General features: G+C 42.4%; 1 protein-coding gene across 5 annotated transcripts in view; it reads right to left on the bottom strand.

Moving 5' to 3' along the window:
* COL19A1 (collagen type XIX alpha 1 chain) overlaps positions 1-25,396 on the bottom strand; it is a 393,720-nt gene that overhangs the window by 201,885 nt on the left and 166,439 nt on the right. For all 5 annotated transcript variants that reach the window (XM_059730850.1, XM_019496735.2, XM_059730868.1 and 2 more), the window contains one exon: positions 8,160-8,213. In XM_059730850.1, coding sequence (XP_059586833.1) covers positions 8,160-8,213 — 54 coding nt within the window. The remainder of the gene's footprint in view (positions 1-8,159; positions 8,214-25,396) is intronic.

Genomic DNA, 25,396 nt, shown 5'->3' with positions numbered 1-25,396 from the left:
TTCAGCATCATTGGCATATTGGCTGAAATAAAAATACAAACCTACTGAGCTAAACTCTGAATTAGTCTACACATTTGTAAATTCAGAGTAGCTCTGATTAAGGGAAAACAGTTATTCCAGATATATTCTCCTCTTGTTTGAGAACATACTTCAGTTGATACTCATGTATGTGCTTCTGTGTGATAGGAGATAAGAGAAGGGGGAGGGAGCATGCTGCAAAATTTAGTCCAGCTGGAGGAGGAGAGGCTGATCACAGGCAGCCAGTGTGGATTTACTAAGAATAAATTGTGCCAGATGAACCTGATTTCCTTCTCCAACAAGATAATTAGAAAGGTGAATGAAGAGAATGTAGCAGATATAATGCACCTTGACTTCAGTAAGGCTTTTGACAAAGTCCTACTTGACCTTTTATAAACAAATAGGAGACGTGGGCAGGACAAAACTACTATTAGAAAGATAGACAACTATCTCAATAGCTGCAAACAAAGGGCAATTATAAATGCATTGACATCAGAATGGCAGTAGGGCTCAAGAGGAGTCCCACAGAGGTCTGTCCTGGGCCCAGTGCTGTTTATTGTGTTTATTAATTATTTAGATGCTGGAATTGAGCACATCTTGAGAAAATGTTTCATAGATTTCATAGACATTAGGGGCTGCAAGGAACCTTGTGAGATCATCAAGTCCAGACCCCCTGCCAGAGGCAGGAATTCTGCAGGGATCAGATGATCCCAGCAAGATAAACATCCACATGCCTTCTGAATGAGTCCAGAGTAGGTGTTTGCATCACCTCTGGGGGAGTCTGTTCCAGACCATGTACACTCGGACTGTAAAGAAGTTCTTCCTTATATTGATTCTGAATCAGCCTTCTAGAAGTTTGTGGCCATTGAACCTACTTAGCCCTTGGGGAGCCCTGGTGAACAACTGTTCTCCCAGATCCTGATGCACCCCCCCTTTTATACTTATAGGCAGCCACCAAGTCCCCCCTGAGCCTTCTCTTTGCCAGGCTGAAGAGTCCCAAGTCCCTCAGCCTCTCTTCGTAAGGCTTGCTTTCTTAGCCTTTGATCATATAGGTGGCTCTCATCTGGACTCTCTCAAGCTTATCCAAATCCCTCCCAAAGTGGGGGTCCAAAACTGGATGCAGTACTCCAGCTGTGGCTTCACTAAGGCAGAGTAAAGTGGGAAGATGACATCCCTGGTTTTGCTCGAGATGCATCAGTAGATGTATGCCAGATTTTGGTTTGCTCTGCCAGACATGGCATCGCACTGGGGGCACATGTTCATCTTGTGTGGTCAATCAAGACCCCTAAGTCCCTTTTGGTCGCAGTGCTAACGAGCGTAGCACTGTCCAGGCTATAAGTATGATGCTGGCTTTTTCTCCCAAAGTGGAGTACCGTGCATTTCTCCATGTTGACTGCCATCAGATTTTGGTCTGCCTACTTCGCAAGTGTGTCCAGGTCAGCCTGTATCCCCAGTCTGCTTCCAGTGTGACCACCTTCCCCCATAGCTTAGTGCTGTCTGCAAACTTTGCCAGTCCACATCTGATGCCTGAATCCAGGTCATTAATGAAGATACTGAAGAGTACTGGCCCGAGCACTGAGCCCTGGGGACTCCACTGGTAACCTTGTGCCACGTTGATTTGTTCTCATCAGTTAGTACCTTTTGGGTCTGACCCCGGAGTCAGTTCCCCGACCATCAACCATGAGATGGTCAAGGCCACAGTTCCCCAGCTTGGTTGTGAGGACATCATGGGAGACCAAATCAAAGGCCTACTTCAAGTCCAGATAAATGACATCAACCTCATCTCCCTTGTCCAGGCAATGCATCACCTGGTCATACAAGGAGATGAGGCTGGTCAGGCAAGACCTTCCAGTAATAAAACCATGTTGGCTGGCTCAGTAGGTTGCCTTCTATTAGCCTGTTGCAGATGAATCCCTTGATAATTTTCTCTAAGATCTTTTCAGAGATGGAGATCAGACTGATAGGTCTGTAATTCCCTGGATCTTCTTTCTTCCCTTTCTTGAAGATTAGGACCACATTGGCTCTTTTCCAGTCTTCCAGTACATCACCGAAGCACCACAAGCTTTCAAATATCTTGGCCATAGTGAATGCTATGATGTCCACCAGCTCTTTTAAGACTCTCGGGTGTAATCCGTCTACATCAATTGTGGACCCATATCTTGAACCCTGGTTCCTTTGCATCCTGTCTGACAGTGTGACCCCCTTGGGTGGGTGGAAAACTGACACAAAGTAATCATTTAGGAGATTGACCTTTTCTTGGGTGTCAGACATCAGCTACCTCATTTGATCTCGCAGGGGGCTAATGTTGCTTTTGTTTTTCCTCCGACTTCCCACATATCTGAAGAATGACTTTTTGTTATTCTTAATTCCTGTGGCTAGCCTGAGTCTGGTTGCTGCTTTGGCTTTTCTGGACCGTTCCCTACAGGTATGGGCTAGCGCTGAGTAGTCCTCCATGGTGATGATTCCAGTTTTCTGTCTGATGTAGGATTCTCTTTTTTGTTTCAGGAGATCCAGAAGTTCCCTGTTGAGCCAAGAGGGCTTCCCTGCCCTCTGACTGTTGTGTCATCTGCAAACGACATAAAACTGGGATGGACAGCAAATACATTGTAAGACAGGAGTGCAATTCAGAAAGATCTTGACAGATAGGAAAGCTGGGCTGGAGCTAACAGGGTGAAGTTCAGTGTTGGTATCTCAAGGGGCTACACCTTGGGAACAATAATAGAAATATAAATACAAATTGGGGGACATTCAGCTTGCAGAAAAGGCACTTAAGAGGGGATATGATAGGAGTCTTCAAATACCTGAAGGGCTGCCATAAAGAAAAGGGAAAATAGATTTTTTGTAGGGGTGCACTGATAGAGCTTTATTGAGCCAATAATGATGGCCGATTTTTAACAAAACATATCAGCTGATACTGATCCGATTCTGATATGCAGCCCTGCAGCATGGAGAGCAGCGACTGTCTGGTAAGTGTATTGTGGGGGAAGGGGTGGGAGGGAAGAAAAGGGTGTGGGGGGCAGATCAAGGCCCCTGTGTTGAGGAAGGGAGTGGGGGTAGTGCTGGGGCAGGCACTACATAGCCAGGGTGGGGCAGGGCGCAGGATGGAGCTGCAGTTCGTCCGAGGGGTACAGATCCCACCACTGCATGCACCCTCGGAAGGCACGGGGGGGGGAGCATGCCCCCAGACTTTTGCACAGGGGAGGGCAGGATGCCACTGCGGGCTAGGCCAGGTGCAGTGCCAAGCTCTTCCTGGCAGGGGACTGAGCTGGGCTGAGCTGAGCTTGGGGCGGGCAGCAGCAGCGCTGGGAGCGGGGGTTACAGTGAATTTTGGAGTGGCTCTAGGCCCCACAAGCCTCCCGCCCAGTACCACCTCCGCCTGCCTTGAGTACAGCCTGGCCCAACCCCCTGCTAGAGCCTGGTGCTGCCCCTAGCCCCAGCCTGCAGTGGCAGCTCGCCCTGCTCTGCCCTGTGCACAGATCCAGGTGTACACTCTTCCCATGCCCTCCTGGGATGCGCATAGTGATGGAAACCGTTGCCCCCACCCCATGTCCCCAGGATGAGCCGCAGCTCCGTCCCATGCCCCCCCCCCTGCCCTGGCTGGGCAGCACCTACCCCTGACCCAGTGCCAGCCCCACTCCCTCCCTCACTGTGGGAGCTTTGATCTGCCCCCTCCACATCCCTTCCCTCCACCCTTTCCCCCACAACAGACTTACCAGATGGACCCAGCTGCTCTCCAAGCTGCGGGGCTGCACTCCTGGCCGCCTGCATGCTGTGCTGTGGCTGTGCACATGAATGGGGCATTTATCAGCTACATTATCAGCCACATGAGCTAAAAAATGCCAACTGCCAATACACTCAATTTTCCTTATATTGGTGCTGATCTGATATGGGACTGATGTATTGGTGTATCTCTAATTTTTTGTTTTGCTGCAGAGACCAAGATATGGACTAGTGGGCTGAATTTGCAGAAAAGTAGGTTTAGATTGGATATCAGGAAAAAGTTCTGTACTGTTAGAATGGTGATACAGTGGAACAGACTGCCTAGGGATTATGGAATCTCTATCACTGAAGGTGTTCAAGAAGAGACTGGATAAGCATTGGTTAGTGAGGAACTAGGAGTAGCTATGTCTATGCTCTAGGATGGGTATTTCCCATATTTCCAGTTCATTGGGCTTTGTTGATTGCCACATAGGGCCAGAAAGGATTTTTTTTCTACTCCTGCTGTTACATGTGAGGGGGAGAGTGTGGGGAGAAGTGGGAAGGGTGGGTGTTTGGTTTTGCTCTGCTCAGAAGTACGGGAGGTAAGCCTGCAGCCAAAGCTGGGGATTTTGACTGGGGTATACTAATGGTCATGCTAGGACTAGAATCCACAGATTCCTGGCTAGAACGCCTTGCCCCTCTGTTCATGGTTAGACCAACTGCCATATCTGGGGTCAGGAAGGATACCACCCCATGGTTAAATTGGTAAGGAGTGTGGTGCTTTTTGCCTTCCTCTGTTGCAGGGGGCATGGCCCTCTTCCTTGGATCTCTCCAACATATTTTAACTACCTTCACAGCAGCAGACCATTGGCCACCAGTGTCCTCCTCTTTTCCCTGTGGCAGGTTAGTGTGTTATGTTTTGTGGTTGTGTCAGGGTTGACTATGTAATTAATAGGTTAGATGATGGATTTGTATAGGATGGTTTGGATAGGGATGATACTGCCTCAGGCTGGCCGATTGGATTAGATGACCTCTGAAGGTCTCTTGCAGCCCTATTTCTCTATGATTCTATAATATAAATACAAAAGAAGTACAGTAAAAGTTCTGTTAACCAGCATCTTACAAGCCAGCATGCTCAATTAACCGGCATGCCGACTTGTAAGATAAAGTGAAACCGAAGGTGTCCACCGTTTCTCCAAGGCCCCATGGCCTGGGGTCATAACAGGCTGTGTGGGGCCTGCCTCCCTGTCCTGCTGGGCCCGCAAGGCCCACAGAAGGGGTGGCGATGCCGCAGAAGCAACAGCGATGCCATGGGAGGAGCGATGGGATGCCCCAGATGCAGCGGGAGAAGCGGTGGCCTGGGCCGCTCAATTAACCAACATATTTTGGTTACTTGAGCTTTTACTGTACCTTTATACAGTACAGTAACAGAGCTTTTACTCTACCTTTATACTGACTATGACAAGTTTACTAAGAAAAAATCCTTAGAGGACAAAGGTGACGTTTCCACAGTCTTATTCATAGCATATTCACAGAAATGAGCAAAGCACTGTTTACAACACATAACAAAATGGAGCAGCTTCAGAAGATTATCTTCATCTTTCCTGAAGATTTGAGCTCCTTACTAAACATGAAGAAAAAAGACAACCCCAATCAAGAAAAAAAAATCATTAACCCAAATATGTAGAACACAATTTTATTTCCTGCCCATCAGAGAATAATTTAGAAGAACTGGCTCAGTGCTTTTGCATTAGATAAAGTTCATCACAGAGCAATACAGTTAGCTACAGAAGAATTCAGTACATAAATAAATCACGTGTGTACTCCAGACACTCAATGTTTATTGGTAGTTCAAGTTTATTGAGCTTTGTGATATTAGGTGATATCAAATAAAATTCAACATGAAAGCAATATCAAATGTGTGGCTCAGTGTACAGAGTGAAATCCAGAGAGACAGACGGAGGAAAAGGAAACACAAGAGCTCTCTCACCCTCCATTCTCTTTTCTTTTATTGGTAACTTCTGCTGTAAAGATAATCCTTCCATTTGCTTTTTCTAATTCTAACGTATCATATCCTCCTTTTATTCCACCTTCCAACTATCATTTCTGTTGTGGGGGCCAAGACTATTATCCATTTAACACTTCTCCTCCTACTTATTAATCAGCCATAAAATCTAATCTGGTCCTGATCTGTGAAAGTGCTGTGCACTCACAACTGTAACTGAAGTCAATGGGAGTTAAACCTTGAACATAACAATTACTGTAAAAATAGTAAGCGTTAAAAATTGTAGTCTTTTTATCTCTCAAATTTGGGGCCTAAATTTAATAGATACACCTGAAAGTTTTATCCTTTAACTATCTGTGTCAGAGTTCCAAACTGTAAAATGTACATAATAATATAATTTACTCTTGCAGTCTGTCATGAAGATAAGGTACTCAGTACTATTCCTACATTCGCTATAGCTCATGAAGAAATGAATAATTTTATACAAGTAGAAGGTTTGGATGGCCTGCAGCAAATAAAGCAGTGAGCCACACAATGAATGATGTGATAAAACAATAAATAAAAGGAAATATTCATTAGCTTTTTCATGACCACCATCCTTTCTTGCAGGGGTTTAGGTTGTAGCCGTGTTGGTCTAAGGATATAGACAGACAAGGTTCCTTGGGTGAATATGATATCTTTTATTAGACCAACCCATGCTTTCTTAGCACTGAATGAGGTGGAATTTGTATTTAATATAATATGTTATCACATAATTAAGGAAAATGTGATTGAATTAAGGTTGCAGGAACAATGTCATTAGTGGACCAAGGAGAATTAAAGAAGAGAAAAAAATAGCAGCTAAAATTTACATATGACAGGTAAATAGCTGACATTTATATGTTTGCTAAATTTCAGCAATTAATTTTTGACATAAAATGCTATAATCATCACATTAAAGCAGCACCTCAACATCATTAAATCTAAGATATTCAGAGGAACATCAATATTTGCCTTTAAACACAAACTTTCTTCTTAGTGTTTATGAAGGGGAAACAAGAATTGATTTTCTTGCTTATTTGAAGACTCGAGACTCCATTGAAAAACATTCTATATCCAATATATATCAACAAGTAGACCTCAGAGCTTTTGCCATATGTCTAGCATTTAACAGCATAACACTATGGATACTAACAATAACTAACTGTCTATTAACAACATCATATTCTCATTTTATCCAGAGTAGTCTGTTGCTCATAGACACTTATGATCTTCCTTTTAGATGTGCTTTCTATCCTCAGCTTGCACCTTAAGTAGTTTCAGCATTCAAGTTTAAGAAATTTTCAGTACCATTTAAATAGTTTCAAATAATATAATGGTCTATAATATTTACAAGCTACGAAGTTTTGAGCCAATCCTTTTAACCCTGGAAGTGTTCCTTTACTCATAATTTTGTAAAAGTACAAAGATCACCCTTTGGCCACCAGCATTATGCCATTATATAAAGGGTGCTAAGAAAAAGTCCAATACTGTAAGATACTAAAGCACTTGATTCCAGGATCAAGATTCTGAAGAACCTTTCCAGGTGCCTTTCCCCAATTAATAATGAATTAGTAATGGATAAATGTCAAAAGACATATTAGTTTAGCTTGCTTCAGAAAAATATCTAAAATTCAGTTGTTTATCCAAAACTTGTTCTGGTATCAGTTTGGCAATCTCATAAGAACAAGTATTCTCTTGATATATCAAATACTTTGTGGTTTAGGACAAAATATAAATACCATGACATTTTTCCTTCCCTCTCTCCCCCAGTTTAGTAGCTATAAAGATAGACAAGGAAGTAACTCCTTCCCCCCCCGCAAAAAAAATTAAAAAACCAAAAACAGAGCACAAGAAACTGAGTGAAACACCCAGTCAGTGCAACATTTTTAACCTCAAAAAATGAGCCTAGATTCATTTCAAGTTTGAAATATTTGTCTCAGTGGCTTATTTCTTTCTTAAGTTGTTACTCATTTCCTGTACAGATATGTTAAAAGTATGACATCAACAGCAATCATAAACAGCAATCTTGGTTACTATTCTTGGCTTTAAGCACTGACTTAAATAATGAGAATAAAATTCATAAGCTCGTGCCTGATACATACAATAGAGTATTTCCCATTTCTAAACAGAATTTAAAGTCAATATCAATGTTATTTTTTCAGTTTAAATTACAGCAAATGCACTTTACCTAACCTACAGTTCTGCATCTGTGCTGCCAGTCATTAAAACTTTCAAGTTAATTTAAATTGCTAAATCTCATTCAAATATAGACAAAACTCAAATGTCAATGCCCATTTTTTTGCCCCTGTGCTTCATACTCAGCTGCTCTCTCAGTTTTATTTTTACTAGTGCTCAAAAAGAAGTAATACATTGAGGTCAATTAGCACACTCCCAGTTGTTCACAAAGTTTACTTACCCTCTGACCCTCTTTCCCAGGTGGACCTTGGGGACCTTCAGGCCCTGGCAAACCCTGCAAATATAAACATTAGTAAATATAACATTTCAAGTTAATCTTAGCTTCATTTATCTCATCCTGTAATGACTCTGTGTAACCGAAAATAACTCACAAGTTTTAGAGCCAGCTGCCAAGGCAAAATGTTCGTTACTGATATAGATTTACTTCAATTCTGGATGATATTATGTTGAAGTGTAAAAAACTGTAATAAAGATAATTATTACCACTATTGTACCACATTAGTTAATGGAACCGACTATTTTGTGTCTGAAAATCAGTCAGCTTGTCTATACTTTTTCCTCTCTTTGTCAAGCAGTGTTGTACTGACACATGTTCTGGACATGGTAGCTCCCAAGCAGAAAACAGTGCAGCAACATTTGTACAGTACTTCACTGAGGCTAATTAGTCCTGTGGCAAGGTACAGCTAATTAGCATGCCCAAATTGCCACACTGCCAAATTTCTGTTTTAGGAGGTAGGCATGCACAGCCACGTGGCAAGTTCCAGCATGGTGCTGCCTCGCATGATATTTTTGATGTATAGACATAACCATTATTAAATGAGTTTATAAATTATTTAACTGTGATTTTTATATTGTTACATATCTTGTGAAGTCAGCATGTCACATGATAATTGCCTATAAGTATTAAAGAGAGCCATTCAGACTAAATATAGCACTTAGCTCTGTGACTGATTCCATGCAGGCGAACCGCTGAGCTCATGCAGAGCTACACTGCTGAGTTCAACAGTAGGATCTGGTCTGTGAATGACAAGTTTCAGGATTAGGGCTTTATGTTTGGGAGGATCTTTAACCTAAAGGTATTTGGTGCATGAGGACAGTATAGACATAAAATCATTACAGAAAGACTCAAGACTAGGAGCACTTAGTTTTCACAACTACAGAGCTGTTTTCTTATATTTCCACAACAGCTTATGACTCATCAATCATTCTGGAACTCATGCATTTTTTAAAATGACTTTGAACAGCAATTCAGTTTCTCATACATCAAAACAAAAGGTACAAAATGAGCTTCAAAGCAATCAACACAAAAGAGAAGAGTTGTACTTTATTCAGTTAAAATAAAACATGCACTTGACTCAGAGTTTTTATAACTTTATATGGAAACACAAAATTAAGAAAATGTGTCTATTCTATTTAATCTTTTAGTACAATACTACAGTGCAATGTTAGATGCTTAAATGTTTACATTGCTCCGAGTTGGCCATTATTTGAGTTTCAGCATCATAATCTTTTGCCCAATCCTGCACACCTTATTCAGGATAAACACCCTTTTATCTAGATAAAAAGTGCAGGACAGGAGCCATGTTAATCCCAGTTTTCTAAAGTTCAGTGGCACAGAGCCAGTTTGCAGGATGGATCCTTTGTGGGGACAGTGAGTGTTGGTGGGTCTCAAGCACCCAAATCAGGTCCCGTGCCACCTCTGTCTAACCCCACAAAACAAGATTTGGCCCTGCACACCTAGTTCAGACCCCACACCACCTTGGCCTAGGCCTATGTGTCCTGATCAGGCTCCATGCTGCCTTGGCCCTGCTGCACCTGCCAGGATCCTGCCCTGCATTTTCCCAGCCCACATACCCAAGCTAGCATGCAGGACAACACTTTCTGGTCTGCTCAGCTCCTCACAAGTCCAGAAATTTGGCAGCAGAGGAGTGGCAACTAACACTGCCAAAACTCTCCTACCACCAATTACCTGGACCCATAGGGAACATGCAAGGCCATATGACATGATAGCATTGGATGCATCTGGCCCATGACTAGAGTTTGAGCACCCATGTTGTAGGAAATGAATTTTAAAATAATGAACTATACTATGGGGGATAAGACTAAGAAAATGATGAGGGTGTTTAAATTGAAAGCTCAGATACCTTCAAATAATGGTATCCCTTGATTAAAATGATGTTTGAATACATATTTTTAAATGAAAAACACCAAGCTCACCCATTTTCCTATTTCCATCATTTTTTATTTTCCAAGTCTCAAGAGTCAGGGAATTCCTCATAATTTTATTAATTCACTACAGGGTATTTCTTCCTATTACTCAAATTTAAACTATTAGCAAGTTTTTATCTGAAACCTTTTTATACCAGCTACAAACTGAGTTTCCATTTTCTACACTCTGTATTATTGGTTGATGATACTTAGCTGATCACAAGGGAATTAGTATAAAGCTGATAGAACATAGATGATACTAAAAATTTTCTTGCATGTTCGAGAGATCATTCTGTGTTAACAGTAGATTAACAACTTAGTTTACACATTTGCAAACACAGGTGTATGTGTGTGCATGCATGCGTGCGTGCGTGCGTATGTAGCAGGGCTGTACAAAACACCATCATTTCATTTCAACGTCTGTTTTGCCATTTAAAAGAGACTGTTTCATTTCATTTTATTTTGAAGCACTGTCCCATTTCATTTTGTTGAAACTGCTTCGCTGTTTCGATGGTTCACCCAGAGTCTATAATGGGGAATCATGAAAATGCCTAAAACGTTGTCATTTGTTGCCTGATTTGGATGAAATTGCAGGGATGGTAGCCCCTTCTGAGGGCATGAATTCTGCCAAGTTTCAAGGAGATAGTTGCAGAGGTTTCTCGGAAACTGCACCTCACAAAGTCCTGAAAGCAAAACTCATGACACTTGCTGGCAGCAGCAGCCTCCTGTCATCCAGGCGCAGATCTGGGGGCCTGCACCCCCGGGAGGGCTATGGGGCTATGCTGGACTCCTCCCAGGGGTGTGGGCCCCTGAATCTACGCCTGGATGACAGGAGGCTGCCGCTGCAGCCTGGGACCAGTGCTGGGCGTAGCCCATCCCCAGGCTCCATGGCGCTCAGCCCAGCAGCGGGAGGTGGGCAGGGCCAGGGTTGTGCTCCACCTCCCGCCGCCAGCCTGAGCTCCATGGGGCTGTGGAGCCGCTCAGAGCACAGCCTGGCAATGGGAGGCGGGCAGAGCTATGGCTGTGCTCTGAAAATTCTCTATTAGAACCCCCAAACAAACGAGCTTTGTATCTTGTCCAGTAAGGGTAGGGACAGAAATTACACATAAACTGGTATAAATGATCAGAAACTGGTTCAAATATGTAACACAACAGACATTCAATGCACATAAACTGCTTCCAAAATCACCAAAACTAATTTAAGATAAACCTGAATGGATGTAGCATTAGACTTAACTGATTTAGATTAAATCAGTTTATTGAACTTCTGTCCCAGATTCCCTCCAGATTCAAGTTATTTTACAATCCCCTAGAATCCCAAGATGTTTTGTACCTCCCCCACAACCTGCCCTTGCAGGGTGGGCAGGATAGCCTTGGCCCAAGCTGTCTACTCCAGCAGAGCAGAGAGGCATGGTCTAGTAACCCCTGGCTTCTGGCCTGAGCCACTGCAGGCATGTGGCTGCATCTCCAGAATCAAAAATGTCTGTTCACTTGCTTATCAATTCAACCTACACTTAGACTAACCTGTGAAGACTGAATTGATTCAGCTTTAGGTTTTTTGACTGTCTGTACTTAGCCTACAGGGTGCACCACAGGCTGATGCCCTTAGTTATATTACTGATGGTCAGTGACTTCACTGGAACAAGTTGATCTCCCAAGGGCTCTTTAAGGAAAAGGTACTGAGTACATAAAGTCACACCTCTTTTAAACAGTGTGATGTGCCATGGAGGAAAAAAGTCAGAAAAGAGTGTGTCCAGAAGTAATTTTAAAGGAAAAGTAGAGAAAAAATAAGGAGTGTGAAAAGGAAGTGAGATTTCAGAGATGAGGCAGTATTTTTTACTGGACTAACTTACATAGTTGAGAGAAGTGTCAGAAAAGTTTTGAGAGACTAAGTACCCTTTGTCTGGTCTGGGAAAGAAAGAATTATATTCTAAGACAAAACAATTGCTTTAGTTTAACCTGATTTTGTCAATGAATTTGGCCACTTGTAGGTGAACTGGACAGTTATTACTTGTGGAACAAAGAGAAGTTAACAGAAACAGCTACAGAAAATGCTGTAGAGGAAGAAGTAATTTTTTAAAACTGTCAAGTTAATACATATCTTCACATACTGTAAATCTCAGCCTCAGCAGGAAATCTATCATTTTATTACTTTTAACTGGTTTGCCTCCATGACACCACAGTTCCCAAACATAAGTTTCAGGAGCTATTATTAAATATCTACATATGGATTTGTTAAATGTCTTGAATAAATCATTAAAATGTGTGTGGGTTTCTCATACTTTAGTTACTGACAACACAAAAGTAATTGTTAACATTTTTAGTTGATATGCCACAGGTTAATATTTTTGGCAAGCAACTGGAGACAAGATTTAAGGGGATTTACTAAACCTAGGATGAGAGAAGAGAAATGTGTTTGGCAATCATGGAAATATGCAACTTACAGTTCATTCCAGTTAAACAGTTTTAAGTTTCAGAGTTATCAGTTGAAGTGTGTTAGATTGCATATAACCCTTCCATTAGAAGCAGCTTACTACAGGATAAAGGCGAAAATCCTGTCATGTGACCATTCAGCTACAAAAACATTTACACTGATTTAACAGGTATTTGAAAATGTTTTAAAAACCACAGCAGATGCCTGCCTAGTAGATTTAATAGTTCAAATTAATTGCATTAGAACATGTTTTATACAAAGGCAATACACTAAACATAACTTTTAAGTCAATTAAGAAGAGCAGCTGAAATGGAAGAGTGAAGTTTCTTAAAGACATTATTCATATTACTTCCCCTGGAAACTTGCAATTGATGCCAAACTATAGTTCAACAAAAATATACAAGCAAGTGTATTGTAAGCATTCTAGAAGTTATTCAAGAATGTGTCTGATCTTTTTAAAATAAAATATTGGACAGAATCCCTCTGTACTCTTAGTATTGTTGAAATGGATTCTATGCATGTAACAGAGGTCTTTCTTGGGGCCAGTCTGCCACGGGTCCGCTCACCTGTTTCTGGGCTAATCGCCCATCTCCTCACCTACCATGCCTTGATGATAAATAATTATGTTGTTAATTAGGCGGGAGGCTGCCAATTCTTGCCTCAATGCCAGGGGGTACTATCTGCGGCTCCATTCCTCCCCTACACTGCAGCCCAAGCCTTGCAGGTACTATCCACAGTTCTTAATGTCACTGGCCCCACACTGGGCCCCACACTGGGCCCCAGAATCCTCCAGTCCAAACCCCAGCTGGATCCCTCCAATCAGGCAGCCTACTCTGCCCTCATTTTGGGCTATCTAGTTCCCCGAACTCTTCTCCTTCTTGGATGTGGCCTCCCTGGGACCTTTGGCCACACAGGCCCTGGCCTCACCTCCAAGGATAGTCAGAAGCCCAGGCCCTTAGCTCTGGGCGTCCATCGTGGTGGGCCCCTGGCCCATTTGACCCTTCTCGTCGTGGCCCCAGCATTGACCAGTCGAGGGTGTTTCAAGTCAGACTTCTGATCCTCTAGCCCACTCTCCAACCTGGGTCCACTGTCTTGGCCCTACTATTGGGTAACCCACTGGTTGTGGGAGCTGGGGTTATTAGGGCAACCCTGACACGCCTTTCTCCAGGGTGGTAACTGGCCTGGTATTTCCTGGGTACTCCCGCGCCACTGGGAGCCCCACCAGGCCACCCACTCCTGGCAGGGTGCAGTTTTAGGTCATGCCCAGGACCAGGAGCCTCCAAACCATCCCCTTAAGCTCCTGCCCTTACCTCCAGAGTTGTTCCTGCTGCAACTCAGCTAGGCAATGTTTCTGCCTGACTGGCAGCAACAGACTGCAGCCTTTATGGACTAGGTTCTCAAAATGGCTGATGCCATCAGGCACCTGCTGACCCAGCCCTTAAAGTGGCAGGCACCAACAGTGCCCTGCCACAGTGCACAACATAGTTTGTTCATTAGTGCATATAATAAATGTATTTGAAATATGGAAATGCTTCACATCATGAGAATTTTGTCAGATAATTCACTTTTAAAATTAAACGCACATCTCTTTTTACACATTTTATTCCTTGTTCTGACACTGTCAGATTCATAAGAACCACCTTCATAAGAGCCCATGCTAATTAGCACTGCTGAAGATGGGTTCAATTAGCCCACTCCCATGCTAATTTACCTGATTGAAGCACTGTGTACAGGTGACTACATTACTCTGGTTGATGAAATAGCTACTATGAAGTATTATATTATACTCAAGAGCAACACTGCCAGGCACAGTATTTTTAATAGTTTAAAGCTGAAACTTGATGCCTAAAATCCAACTAAGTAATAGACACGTAATATATAGAAGATAGTTTGGTCTAAAAAGTCTCACTTGATAATGTAAGAAATTATTATTTTTCTATATTTGACATATGATTTTATACTAATAAAAGGCAGCACCACTCAACTGTCATGACAATTCCCTGACTTTGCAGTTCAGCTATGGTGTATTTCTGAACACAAGGGTTATTGATTTTTTTAAATTTAATAGATTTCATAGGTTTCATAGACATTAGGGCTGGAAGGGACCTTGGAAGATCATCGAGTTCAACCCCCTGCCCCAGGGGAAGGAAGTCAGCTGGGGTCACAGGATCCCAGCAATATAAAGGTCAAATTGACTCTTGAAGGAATCCAGAGTAGGTTCTCGCACCACCTCTGGCGGCAGTCTGTTCCAGGTCTTGGGGGCTCGGACTGTAAAGAAGTTCTTCTTTATGTCTAGCGTGAAATGGTCTTGGAGAAGTTTGTGACCGTTTGACCTTGTTAATTTGAACACCACTAAACAAAATAAATTCTTATTCACATGCCATGGAAAAACGGAGCAAAATTTGCTCCTCTCTATTTTCCTTTACAGATGAATCAGTAATGCTTGTCATCATGTACTGGGCTTGATAAAGTGGCATGAACAAAGTTCCTAACCTGCATAAATATACTCACTAAACAGTGCTTTTCTTTGCAAAGACTGCAGGTAGAATACTATTAATTTGTACAAATGATTCCAAAACTGTACAATTACAAAGAGAGCAATTATAAAGAGAACGTTTGTTGGCCTTTCACAACATGCATTAGGGCTTCCCAAAATTGCCTCAATCACACTCAAGACTACCACAGGCCACACAGATAAACAGATAAGATATAGTGAGTGTGGTTTAATTAGGCCTCAGCTTTACTCTATGAAGAGCAGATCATCAACACTCTTTCCTTGACCCTTCCAACCTATTTTGAAAAGTTTTCCTTCAGCCATGTCTTAACCCTGAGCTCATCCCAAATCACTGCTGGGACTTCCCCTCATAAAGGTTAAGGGATATGACTCTCAAGGTGCAAGAAAGGAGCTCTTCCAGTGCAACGGGTATAAATACTTTCCACCTCACTTACATGGGTAGGTGAGCTGCTCCCCTAGGCAGAACACAATTAGCTTTTGTCTTAGAACATGGCTTCTTTGTTATCTTGACAATCTTAAAAAAGGATAGGGTGGGGAGAGGTTAAAGCTAATCCTTTTCTTTTCCTGTCTACAGGAGAAAGCCAAGTGCTCCACATAGAGTCTATGGGGACCCCACTCTCACTGTACAATTTGGCTGAAATAGGGACAGATTGTAAACCTAGCCCTGGTGCCACCTCACTTCTTCACATTCAAATCTGCTGGCTCTCAGAGAAGCATGCTGTATACTTTAAAGGATGCTGAAACGTGTTCTCAATCCAGCAAGCTGGATGCTGTACTGCTCCAGCAGAGCAGGCTGCCCCTTCACATCCCCTCTTTGTACTACAGGGAGACACAGCCTGTGTAGTCTGGGCCAACCAATCAGGGCTGCACTGTGTGTATGGTCATCTGTTGCCAGGCAGGCTGGGGAGCCTGTAAATGCTGAGACATGTGCAAAGGGAGCCCCTTGCTATTCAGCAGCTCAACATTCAAGTGGCTGTTCAGGGGTCTTTGGGTAAGTTTTTCTACCAGGAAAAAAACCTGGGAGAATTCTCCCATGTCATTTGAACATGTGTAATAAAATACATCAGATTTACCCAAAGAACCTTGTCTGCCTATGTCCTTAGATTAACATGGCTACAACCATACCTCTGATTGTAAGTATCTTCTGCATTTAGGCTAGGGACAGACATTCAATAAGCCTTAGCCTGAATTGATTCAATCTTTGCAGGTTAGTCTAACCTGGCTAAGCTATACTGGTTTGTAACCTCACAGACATCCCCCACTCTGGACTGAAAAATTCAGGCACATGCCTGCAATGGTTTATGCTAGAAGCTGGGAGCACTAGAGAAGCCCTCCCTTCCCTTCCACAGAGCTTAGCTGAGGGGGTGTGTGGCCAGGCCCCAGTAGGATGCTCTGATGTTCCCGTCCCTGTCCCCCACTCCTGAGCAGCACAGCAGTGAATGGTGAGTTAGGGGTGATAAACATTTATCAACCCATTAAGAAAACAAAGCCTTTCTCCATTAGTTCAAGCTCTTCTTAAACAGCTTTTCCAAGGAAGGATACCACCAGCTACCTGTTGATGAGCACCAAAAAGCCTGTCTGCCTTTGTCGTCTCCCACAGCATGGACTGTAGCCAGCATATGCTCTGCTAGGTATGCTGAGATGTGTATGGCAGAGGGGCAGGGGGAATAATCACTGTTTAGCAGGAAGAAGCCAGGCAGACACTTGCAGTCTCTGCCAGAGCTCCAGTGAGGGATCAGAGGGGAGAGACCAGCCCTGCTGTGGACCAGAGAACCCCGCTCAGCCCAGCAAGCATGCCGGGATGCTGGAGAAGTCTGGTTTATGTTAAACCAGCAAAGGGTCTGGGACAGACATTGCATAAACCAGTTTGACCCAAATCAGTTACAGCTGATACTACATTCAACCAGGTTTATCTCAAACAGGTTTCAGCCATTTTCAAAGTGGTTTATGTGCAATGAACATCTGTTCTGTTACAGGTTTAAACCAGTTTCTGATCACTTAAACCAGTTTATTTGTAATGTCTGTCCCTAGCCATCAGGCTCCACAAGGACAAGTGCAAAGTCCTGCACTTCTGACTCAAGAAGTCTATGGGCCAACGAGAGGCAAAGCGCTGCTCGACCTGGTACTGGCTACTGGGGATGACCTAGTCAGCGACCTAGTGATCGATGGGAAGCTGGGTGACAGTGACCACGAGCTGATCACCTTCACCATCCGCCGAAAAGCTGGCAAATCAGTCAGCAACACGGAAGTCCTTGACTTCAGGAAAGCCGACTTTGACAAGCTCAGGAGGCTTGTCAGTGAGGCCCTAAGGGACCATGACCACAGGGAGAGGGGAGTTCAAGAACAGTGGTTGCTCCTCAAGGGAGCGATCCTCAATGCACAAGCTAAGTCTATTCCATCTCGGAGGAAAGGCAGCAAGACGGCACAGCAGCCCCCCTGGCTCTCCAGGGACCTAGTAGACCTCCTGAGGCTAAAAAGAAAGGCCTACAAAGGATGGAGGATGGGAATCACCTCCAAGGAGGATTATTCCGCACTGGTCCGGTCCTGCAGGGAGCATATAGGAAAGCCAAGGCTGCAACTGAACTCCAACTAGCTTCGAGAATCAAGGACAATAAAAAGTCCTTTTTCAGATATGTGGGGAGCTGGAGGAAAAGCAGGGGCAACGTTGGACCCCTGCTGAACCAGTTGGGGCAACTGACAACTGATGCCCAGGAAAAAGCCAACCTATTAAATGGGTACTTTGCGTCGGTCTTTCATCAGTCCTATGGGACGCCCATGCCCGCTACGGGACAGGGAAGTCCGGGTGAGGGTGATCCCCTGCCCTCTATTAATGCTGACGTCGTGAAGGAACATCTTGAGAAGCTGGATACCTTCAAGTCAGCCGGCCCTGACAATCTATACCCCAGGGTACTCAAAGAGCTGGCAAGCATCATAGCCCAGCCTCTAGCACGGATCTTTGAAAACTCTTGGTGCTCTGGTGTAGTGCCCAAAGACTGGAAGAAGGCCAATGTGGTGCCTATCTTCAAGAAAGGGAGGAAAGTGGATCCGCCTAACTATAGGCCCATCTGCCTGACTTCTATCCCGGGGAAGAAACTTAGAAAAGTTTATTAAAGAGGCCATTCTTAATGGACTGGCCGACGCCAACATCCTGTGGGATAGCCAGCATGGGTTTGTCACGGGTAGGTCTTGCTTGATCAATCTCATTTCCTTCTACGACCAGGTGACCTATCACCTGGACAAGGGAGAATAGATTGATGTCATATATCTTGACTTCAAAAAAAGCCTTCGATCTGGTATCCCATGATCACCTCTTGGTGAAACTGGCCAATTGTCACCTTGGGTCCACCACAATCCACTGGCTGGAAAATTGGCTCCGTGGTCGGACCCAGAGGGTAGTAATTGATGGAACTCACTCATCATGGTGTCCTGTGACCAGTGGGGTCCCCCAAGGCTCTGTCCTTGGACCCATACTGTTCAACATCTTCATTAATGATGTGGACACTGGAGTCAGAAGCGGACTGGCCAAGTTTGCCGATGACACCAAACTTTGGGGCAAAGCATCCACACCAGAAGACAGGCGGGTGATCCAGGCTGACTTGGACAGGCTCAGCAAGTGGGCGGATGAGAGTCTGATGGTGTTTAACACCGATAAATGCAAGGTTCTCCACCTTGGGAAGAAAAACCCGCAGCATCGTTATAGGCTCGGCAGTGCCATGTTGGCTAGCACTATGGAAGAAAGAGACTTGGGGGTCATCATTGACCACAAGATGAACATGAGCCTGCAATGCGATGCTGCGCCTAGTGAAGCGACCAAAACGCTGGCTTGCATCCATAGATGCTTCTCAAGCAAGTCCCGGGACATCATTCTCCCCTTGTACTCAGCCTTGGTGAGGCCGCAGCTGGAGTACTGCATCCAGTTTTGGGCTCCACAATTCAAAAAGGATGTGGAGAAGCTTGAGAGAGTCCAGAGAAGAGCCACGCGCATGATCAGAGGTCAGGGAAGCAGACCCTACGATGACATGCTGAGAGCCCTGAGGCTCTTTAGCCTGGAAAAGCGCAGGCTCAGGGGTGATCTGATGGCCACCTACAAGTTTATCAGGGGTGACCACCAGTATCTGGGGGAACACTTGTTCACCAGAGCGCCCCAAGGGATGACGACTAGGTCGAACGGTCATAAACTACTACAAGACCATTTCAGGCTGGACATAAGGAAGAATTTCTTTACTGTCCGAGCCCCCAAGGTCTGGAACAGCCTGCCACCGGAGGTGGTTCAAGCGCCTACATTGAACACCTTCAAGAGCAAACTGGATGCTTATCTTGCTGGAATCCTATGACCTCAGCTGACTTCCTGCCCTTTGGGCAGGGGGCTGGACTCGATGATCTTCCGAGGTCCCTTCCAGCCCTAATGTCTATGAAATCTATGTAATGTCTATGAAATTTAGGACAGAGCAATCCCATGTACTGGTACAAGCTGGGGAGCAGCTGGCTAAGCAGCAGCTCTGTAGAAAAGACCTGGGGGTTGCAGTGGACAATTAGCTGGATATGATTCAACAGTGTGCCCTTGTTGCAAAGAAAGCTAACGGCATACTGCATTAATAGGAGCATTGCCAGCACAACGAGGGAAATGCTTCTTCCCCCCTCTTTGGGGCTAGTGAGGCCACATCTGGAGTTCTGAGTCCAGTTTTGGGCTCCCACTACAGAAATGATGTAGACAAATTGGAGTCTGGTTTATCTCAAACCAGCAAAGGGTGTGGGACAGATGTTGCATAAACCAGTTTGACAATCTGATACTACATTCAACCAGGTTTATCTCAAACTGGTTTCAGCCATTTTCAAACTGGTTTATGTGCACTGAACATTTGTTCTGTTACAGGTTTAAACCCCTTTCTGATCATTTAAACTGGTTTATATGTAATGTTTGTCCCTAGCCTTAAAGACCCCACTGAAGTAAATTGGAAATTCCATGTGCAGGATCTGCTCCTACATCTGGCATGATAATGCACCTTATGAAGTTAATCGTGTTTTGCCATTGATTTCAGATAAAGAAAGTTCCATATACATTCTTGGTTACTCTGCTACCAACCTGTTAACTTGAACAGAAATCAAATCATCAGTTAGTCTTAAATAGTGCACATTTCAGACTATATCAAAATATGGCCTCCTGCATTTTTATGACAATATTTTATGGAAGAATATAATGTATTTTGTGGAAATCTATTTTCTAATGGGTGTGGTAATATCTACACTTTATTCTGGTAATACAGCTTGAAATCTATCTTAATTTTCTTTCAGCAGAGGCAGCCATTTCAGTGAGAAATTAAGAGAGCCATTACATAAAAGTTCAAATTTTATGAACTCAGCACTTTAATAGACAAGGGTTTATTTTCTAAGTGAGAAAATGCATAATTTAAACTCCTGAGAAAGAATAATTTGAAATGCTCCTTTACTTTGAAGTGTGCTAGTAATAGAAAAGAACAGGGTACTATTCTCATATCATTCTTCTAATGAAAGATATATAAATCATTTTCATGTCAATTGATCAGACTGCAGGTTTTTACAAAACATAAATCTTCTTTGAGGCCAAAACATAAATCTTCATTCAGTCCCCAAACATCAGCTTTCCTGCATTATTGCATAGAAGCGATAAAAGTAGCTTCAAACTTCAGACAGACACATCTTTTACCTTGGCAGGATCTTCCCGCACATTTACATAAGATTTTAAAAAAGGGGAGTATTTCCACCATCCATTGTTAAGGCTATGGATTATGTAACAGTGACATAAAATATGGTCTAATGAAAATATAAAATAATTTCCCAGCTACAGATTGTTTTATTATTCAGTATGAGCTGACATGCATTTCTTCTGTTGGATATATTTTTAATTTTTAAAAGGTAGGATGATGGCAACTAAGTTATTTATTAATTAGATTTTCCTTTGTAAGGTCCAAACCTACAATCCCTTATTTACATAAGGGAAGTCCTGTTTCTCACTGCGATGCATAAGAGGGCAACTTGCAGGAGATATGCAATATCTGCAGAATAAGCCCCTTAATTGTGAAAATGGGAGTATTATATAGAAAAGCTACCTACAACAATATTAAAAACTTAGGGGTAGAGTTTTCTTTCAGTAAAATAGCAAAGTAACTGAAAATCTTATGTTAAATGAATCTCTGATTATAAATACCCTTTGTGGCAGAAAATAAATTACAGTTTTTCTTTTAATTATGTAATCTGTTTTATTAAAGCTCCATAGTCTACAGCTGTTGTGTCACTTGTTTACTGACTGACTACCTGAAAGTGACCACAGAACTTGTCTAGGCCTGAATTTGCAACTTCCTCCTAATGACTAGCTGTGTGCATGAACTTCCTCTGAGCTTGATTTTACCAGGCCCCACAGTCTAAAGAGCCAGCATTCCAAATATCTGTTTAGTAAGCAAGTCTTAAGTACTTCTGCTTGTGACCGACTTAACCCTTGGCTTCTGTGTAAACACTTGGTGCCATCTGGGTGAGTATTTTATAACTCCCAAAAGGGATAGGTCCACAGGAACGTAGAGATGGACACTCATTTTCCTGGGGAACTAAAAGCAGCAGATCAAGTGTCAAGAGAAATAGTTTTCATATACTTTACAACAGAGACTGCAGTACTACCTTCCTTCACCTGTCACTCTTCTGACACAACATGCACAGACTTAAGCTGTGGATGCCAGAGAGGAAGAGAGGAGCTTAGCCAAGTGTCTTATTTCAGAGAACAGTTCCTATCTTCTTAAGAAATCTTCTGCATTTTGACAAAACTGTACAATAGAACACTATAATCCCTGCTGTTTATTCACTGGAGAGTCCTTAATAAGTCCTATTTATTACAGGACTTAAAAAATTAAGCCTTGACAACAAAAATATATATTCATGTATACACTGGCTTCCATAAATATCATAGGGGAGAATATAATTAAAGTGAGAAAGATCAAACTACATTTCTTACAATATTATATATAAAAAGTGCAAAATATTATTACTTATGTAGTATTTATAGAAATGTAAAACTACAGACATGAACAGTGACATAAGCAATGTATGAATGTCAAACAAGTCTTTGGATTCCTCATGTTAGAGCATTACTGTAATTAAGTACTTAATATAAAGGACATTTCATGAGCATATATATGTGAAACTGGCTGCATGGAAATATATATCATCTTAAAAGATCTTCTTTATTAAAAGTGTTTAAATATCCACCTACATGACAAATATAGTGATAAAAGCCATTTGAGCTTACTGTGTAAATAATGCATGATTCAAATTAATATACTGGTACATAAACACTATAAGAAACTTTCCATAAACCTAGAAACTTTCCATAAACAAATCCCCGGTGACTACTAATTTCAACAGTTTGACACACAGAGGCTTTTGAATATTTATGTTTTTCCTTTTCACTTGAGCTTACTTTATAGTCCTAATTCTGTTTCCCCCCTAAACATATAACTACAGTGACATTCTATTTAAAAACTAACAAAATATTTATGCTCACATACCTTTACATATCTCAAAGAAACACATGAGCTACATGGCCAAATCCAAACCCAGTTAACGTAAGTGGGCTATGATCAGGACAATATTTAAAAGAGTGGCACATACATTTACTTCTGAATTTATTGCTACTGGTGTGGTTGAATGGTAAAAGTTTTGTGGATATTTTGTGAAAGGTTATCAAACTTTTTCTGGAGAGAGAGAGTTAGCTGTGTTCGTCTGAAGTCAGGCAGGGGAGCGTGGCATCTTAGGCAAAGTACAGAAAGTCAAAAAGCCCAAGGCTGAGTCAATTCAATCTTCACAGGTCAATCTAAGATGTGTAGAATGAAGCAATAACCAAATGAGTAGACATTCACTTTTGATTCCAGAAATGCAGCCACATGCTTGAAGTGGCCCAGACCAGAAGCCAGCGGGTATTTGAGCATGCCTCCCTGCTTGGCTGGGACAGACAGCTTGGGCCAAGGCTAGCATGCCCACCCTGAGAGGAGGGTTTGTAGGGGATGGGCAAAGCATCCTGGGATGCCGGGGGACTGAGAGTTAACTCAAATCTGGCGGGGATTTGGGACAGAAGTTCAATAAACCAATTTAACCTAAATCAGTTAAGTCTGATACTACATCCATCCAAGTTTTTCTTAAACCAGTTTCAGCCATTTTGAAAGTGGTTTAAGTGCACTAAACTTCTGTTGTGCTACAGATTTGAACTGACTTCTGATCACTTATACCAGTTTACGTCCAATTTCTGTCCCCAGCCTTAAAGACTAACTGGTTCACAGAAGCACAACCTTTTGTAGGCAACAGCCAACTCTGAGACTGTGCATCTACCCAAGTAGATTACTACACAGGAAAGTGCATGCATCTCTGAACCAGTTTGGCTAGGTAAAGACATTCAAAAACCTGAGGCAGAATCAATCTAAGTTACGTGGCTTTCTGTAAGTGGTGTAGTTTAGATCGGTCATGAACAGAACACGCATTCTCCCTTTGGTGGTGGAGAAAGGGGAGGGGTAAAGCTTAGACTGGGTTCTGCCATTTTAAAATCAGTCTGTGTGCTGAACTTCTGTTCTGTTATGGGTACAGACTGATTTTCAATCACTTATACTGGTAAAAATGTAATGTCTGTACCTGGCCTTAGTTTCTAAGGCGCCATACTCCCTGCCTTCTTCCAGTTTTGTTCTAAAAACTGGACAGACTCTTCAGGTCATTATGAATTCTCAGAGAAATGCATATATTGATTTATGTAAATACATTTTTAAACGCATCAAAATATTTTGTATAATTTTAAAAGTAGTAGTATTTCTCTTGTTATGTAGTTTGAAGTGGGTTTCAATTACCTAGGTAGTTACAGACTACTGTTGTTCATGTATTTTGGCACATATGCTAACTTCCATCATGCGTTATTTCCTAGACACACTATAGTAGTTATACAGTTAAGCATTTCTGAGGAAAAAGAAAGCTTTTTTATCTTCAAAAACAAAGGATTCAATTCTTGTTGTATTCTGATACTCTTGGGGTGTGCCTACACTGCTTCTGAGCTATGGCTGCAAGTACCACTGTGAAGAATCCCCCAGTCAATTGCTCGTGCTCTGAATAAACTAGATCCTGGAATCAGGAAATGCAGCTCTTTGGAACAGCCCTCAGCACTTGCCCATAGCAGGCACACCAAAACAGTGTAAGAGTGGTCCTAGGTACATGCTCATAGCTGCTTTATAGACACCACCTTATCTCATTTCTGAGCTTTAGTGCATATGGAGCTGAAGTGAATAAATAGAGCATGCTCCTTAGTGGCCTCTGCTACAGTTAGCACAGATGCAATGTAGACAAGTCCCTAGAGTTCATGATGGCAGCTTATTCCAATTAACTGCACTTGTGAATGGTCGCCAAGATCATCTAGACTAGTGAAAGATCAGAATAAGGCAACGGGACTCTGGCACGCCACTGTGACCTGCCCCAATCAGCATGCCCTTTACACTGAGGTGGAGGCTGGTTTACACAAGCCCTGACCAGAACAAGCCCTATTTTCAAGTACAGCCAAAACATAGCCCTTTTGTACCACCTGAATAGTACAAATACCAAATCTACACCAGAATGTCTGTTTTGTAGGACTTAGCTCGCAAAACATCAGGGTTTTTTCACTTATATTACCCAAAGTACTCCAGATAATTATTTATTTTGTTTTCATAGCATAAACATAACAAAATAAATAATTTTCTTACTAAGAAAAAATAAAAACGACCCCATATATAGGACAAATTCTTGTCTACTATCAATCCAAAATATTATCTTGGGCAAGGTTTTAAAATTCAATTTATTATAAGGTATATAATTGAAACACTGACAATACAGCCTTTGTCATAGACTGTAATCTGTATTGCTATGGTAAGGCCTATTTAAGTGGCATGGGAACCTCTAGTGTTATCTGCCTTTTTTTCCTTATCTATGGCAGAATGACCCAGCATTCTTATGAGCTTATGTAATATAGAAGTCATGGCTACATAAAAATAGCACAAAATGCAGCCAACTTCAGATACTGCATTGGATTTTCCCCTAATCACTGTCCCTAACCTCATTAATCTTTTTTTTTAGTACTTGCCACAAGAAACCTATGACTATTTTCTGCTGGCCATCTATTCCAGCAGTGTTGTAATCAGTCTTCAAAGTGCTATAGTAATTTGACTTCACCCTTACCTTTTCCCTCAGTTAATAACTCGATGAAAATTTTTCAGTATGTCTCTGTCACACTTCTCTAAAGCCTTCATCAGTTTCTGCAGAATTTAAG

The sequence above is a fragment of the Alligator mississippiensis genome, chromosome 1 (genome assembly GCF_030867095.1).
Source record: "Alligator mississippiensis isolate rAllMis1 chromosome 1, rAllMis1, whole genome shotgun sequence".
NCBI lineage: Eukaryota > Metazoa > Chordata > Crocodylia > Alligatoridae > Alligator > Alligator mississippiensis.
The sequence above is the reverse complement of the archived record's forward strand: the minus strand, read 5'-3'. Positions and strand labels throughout refer to the sequence as shown.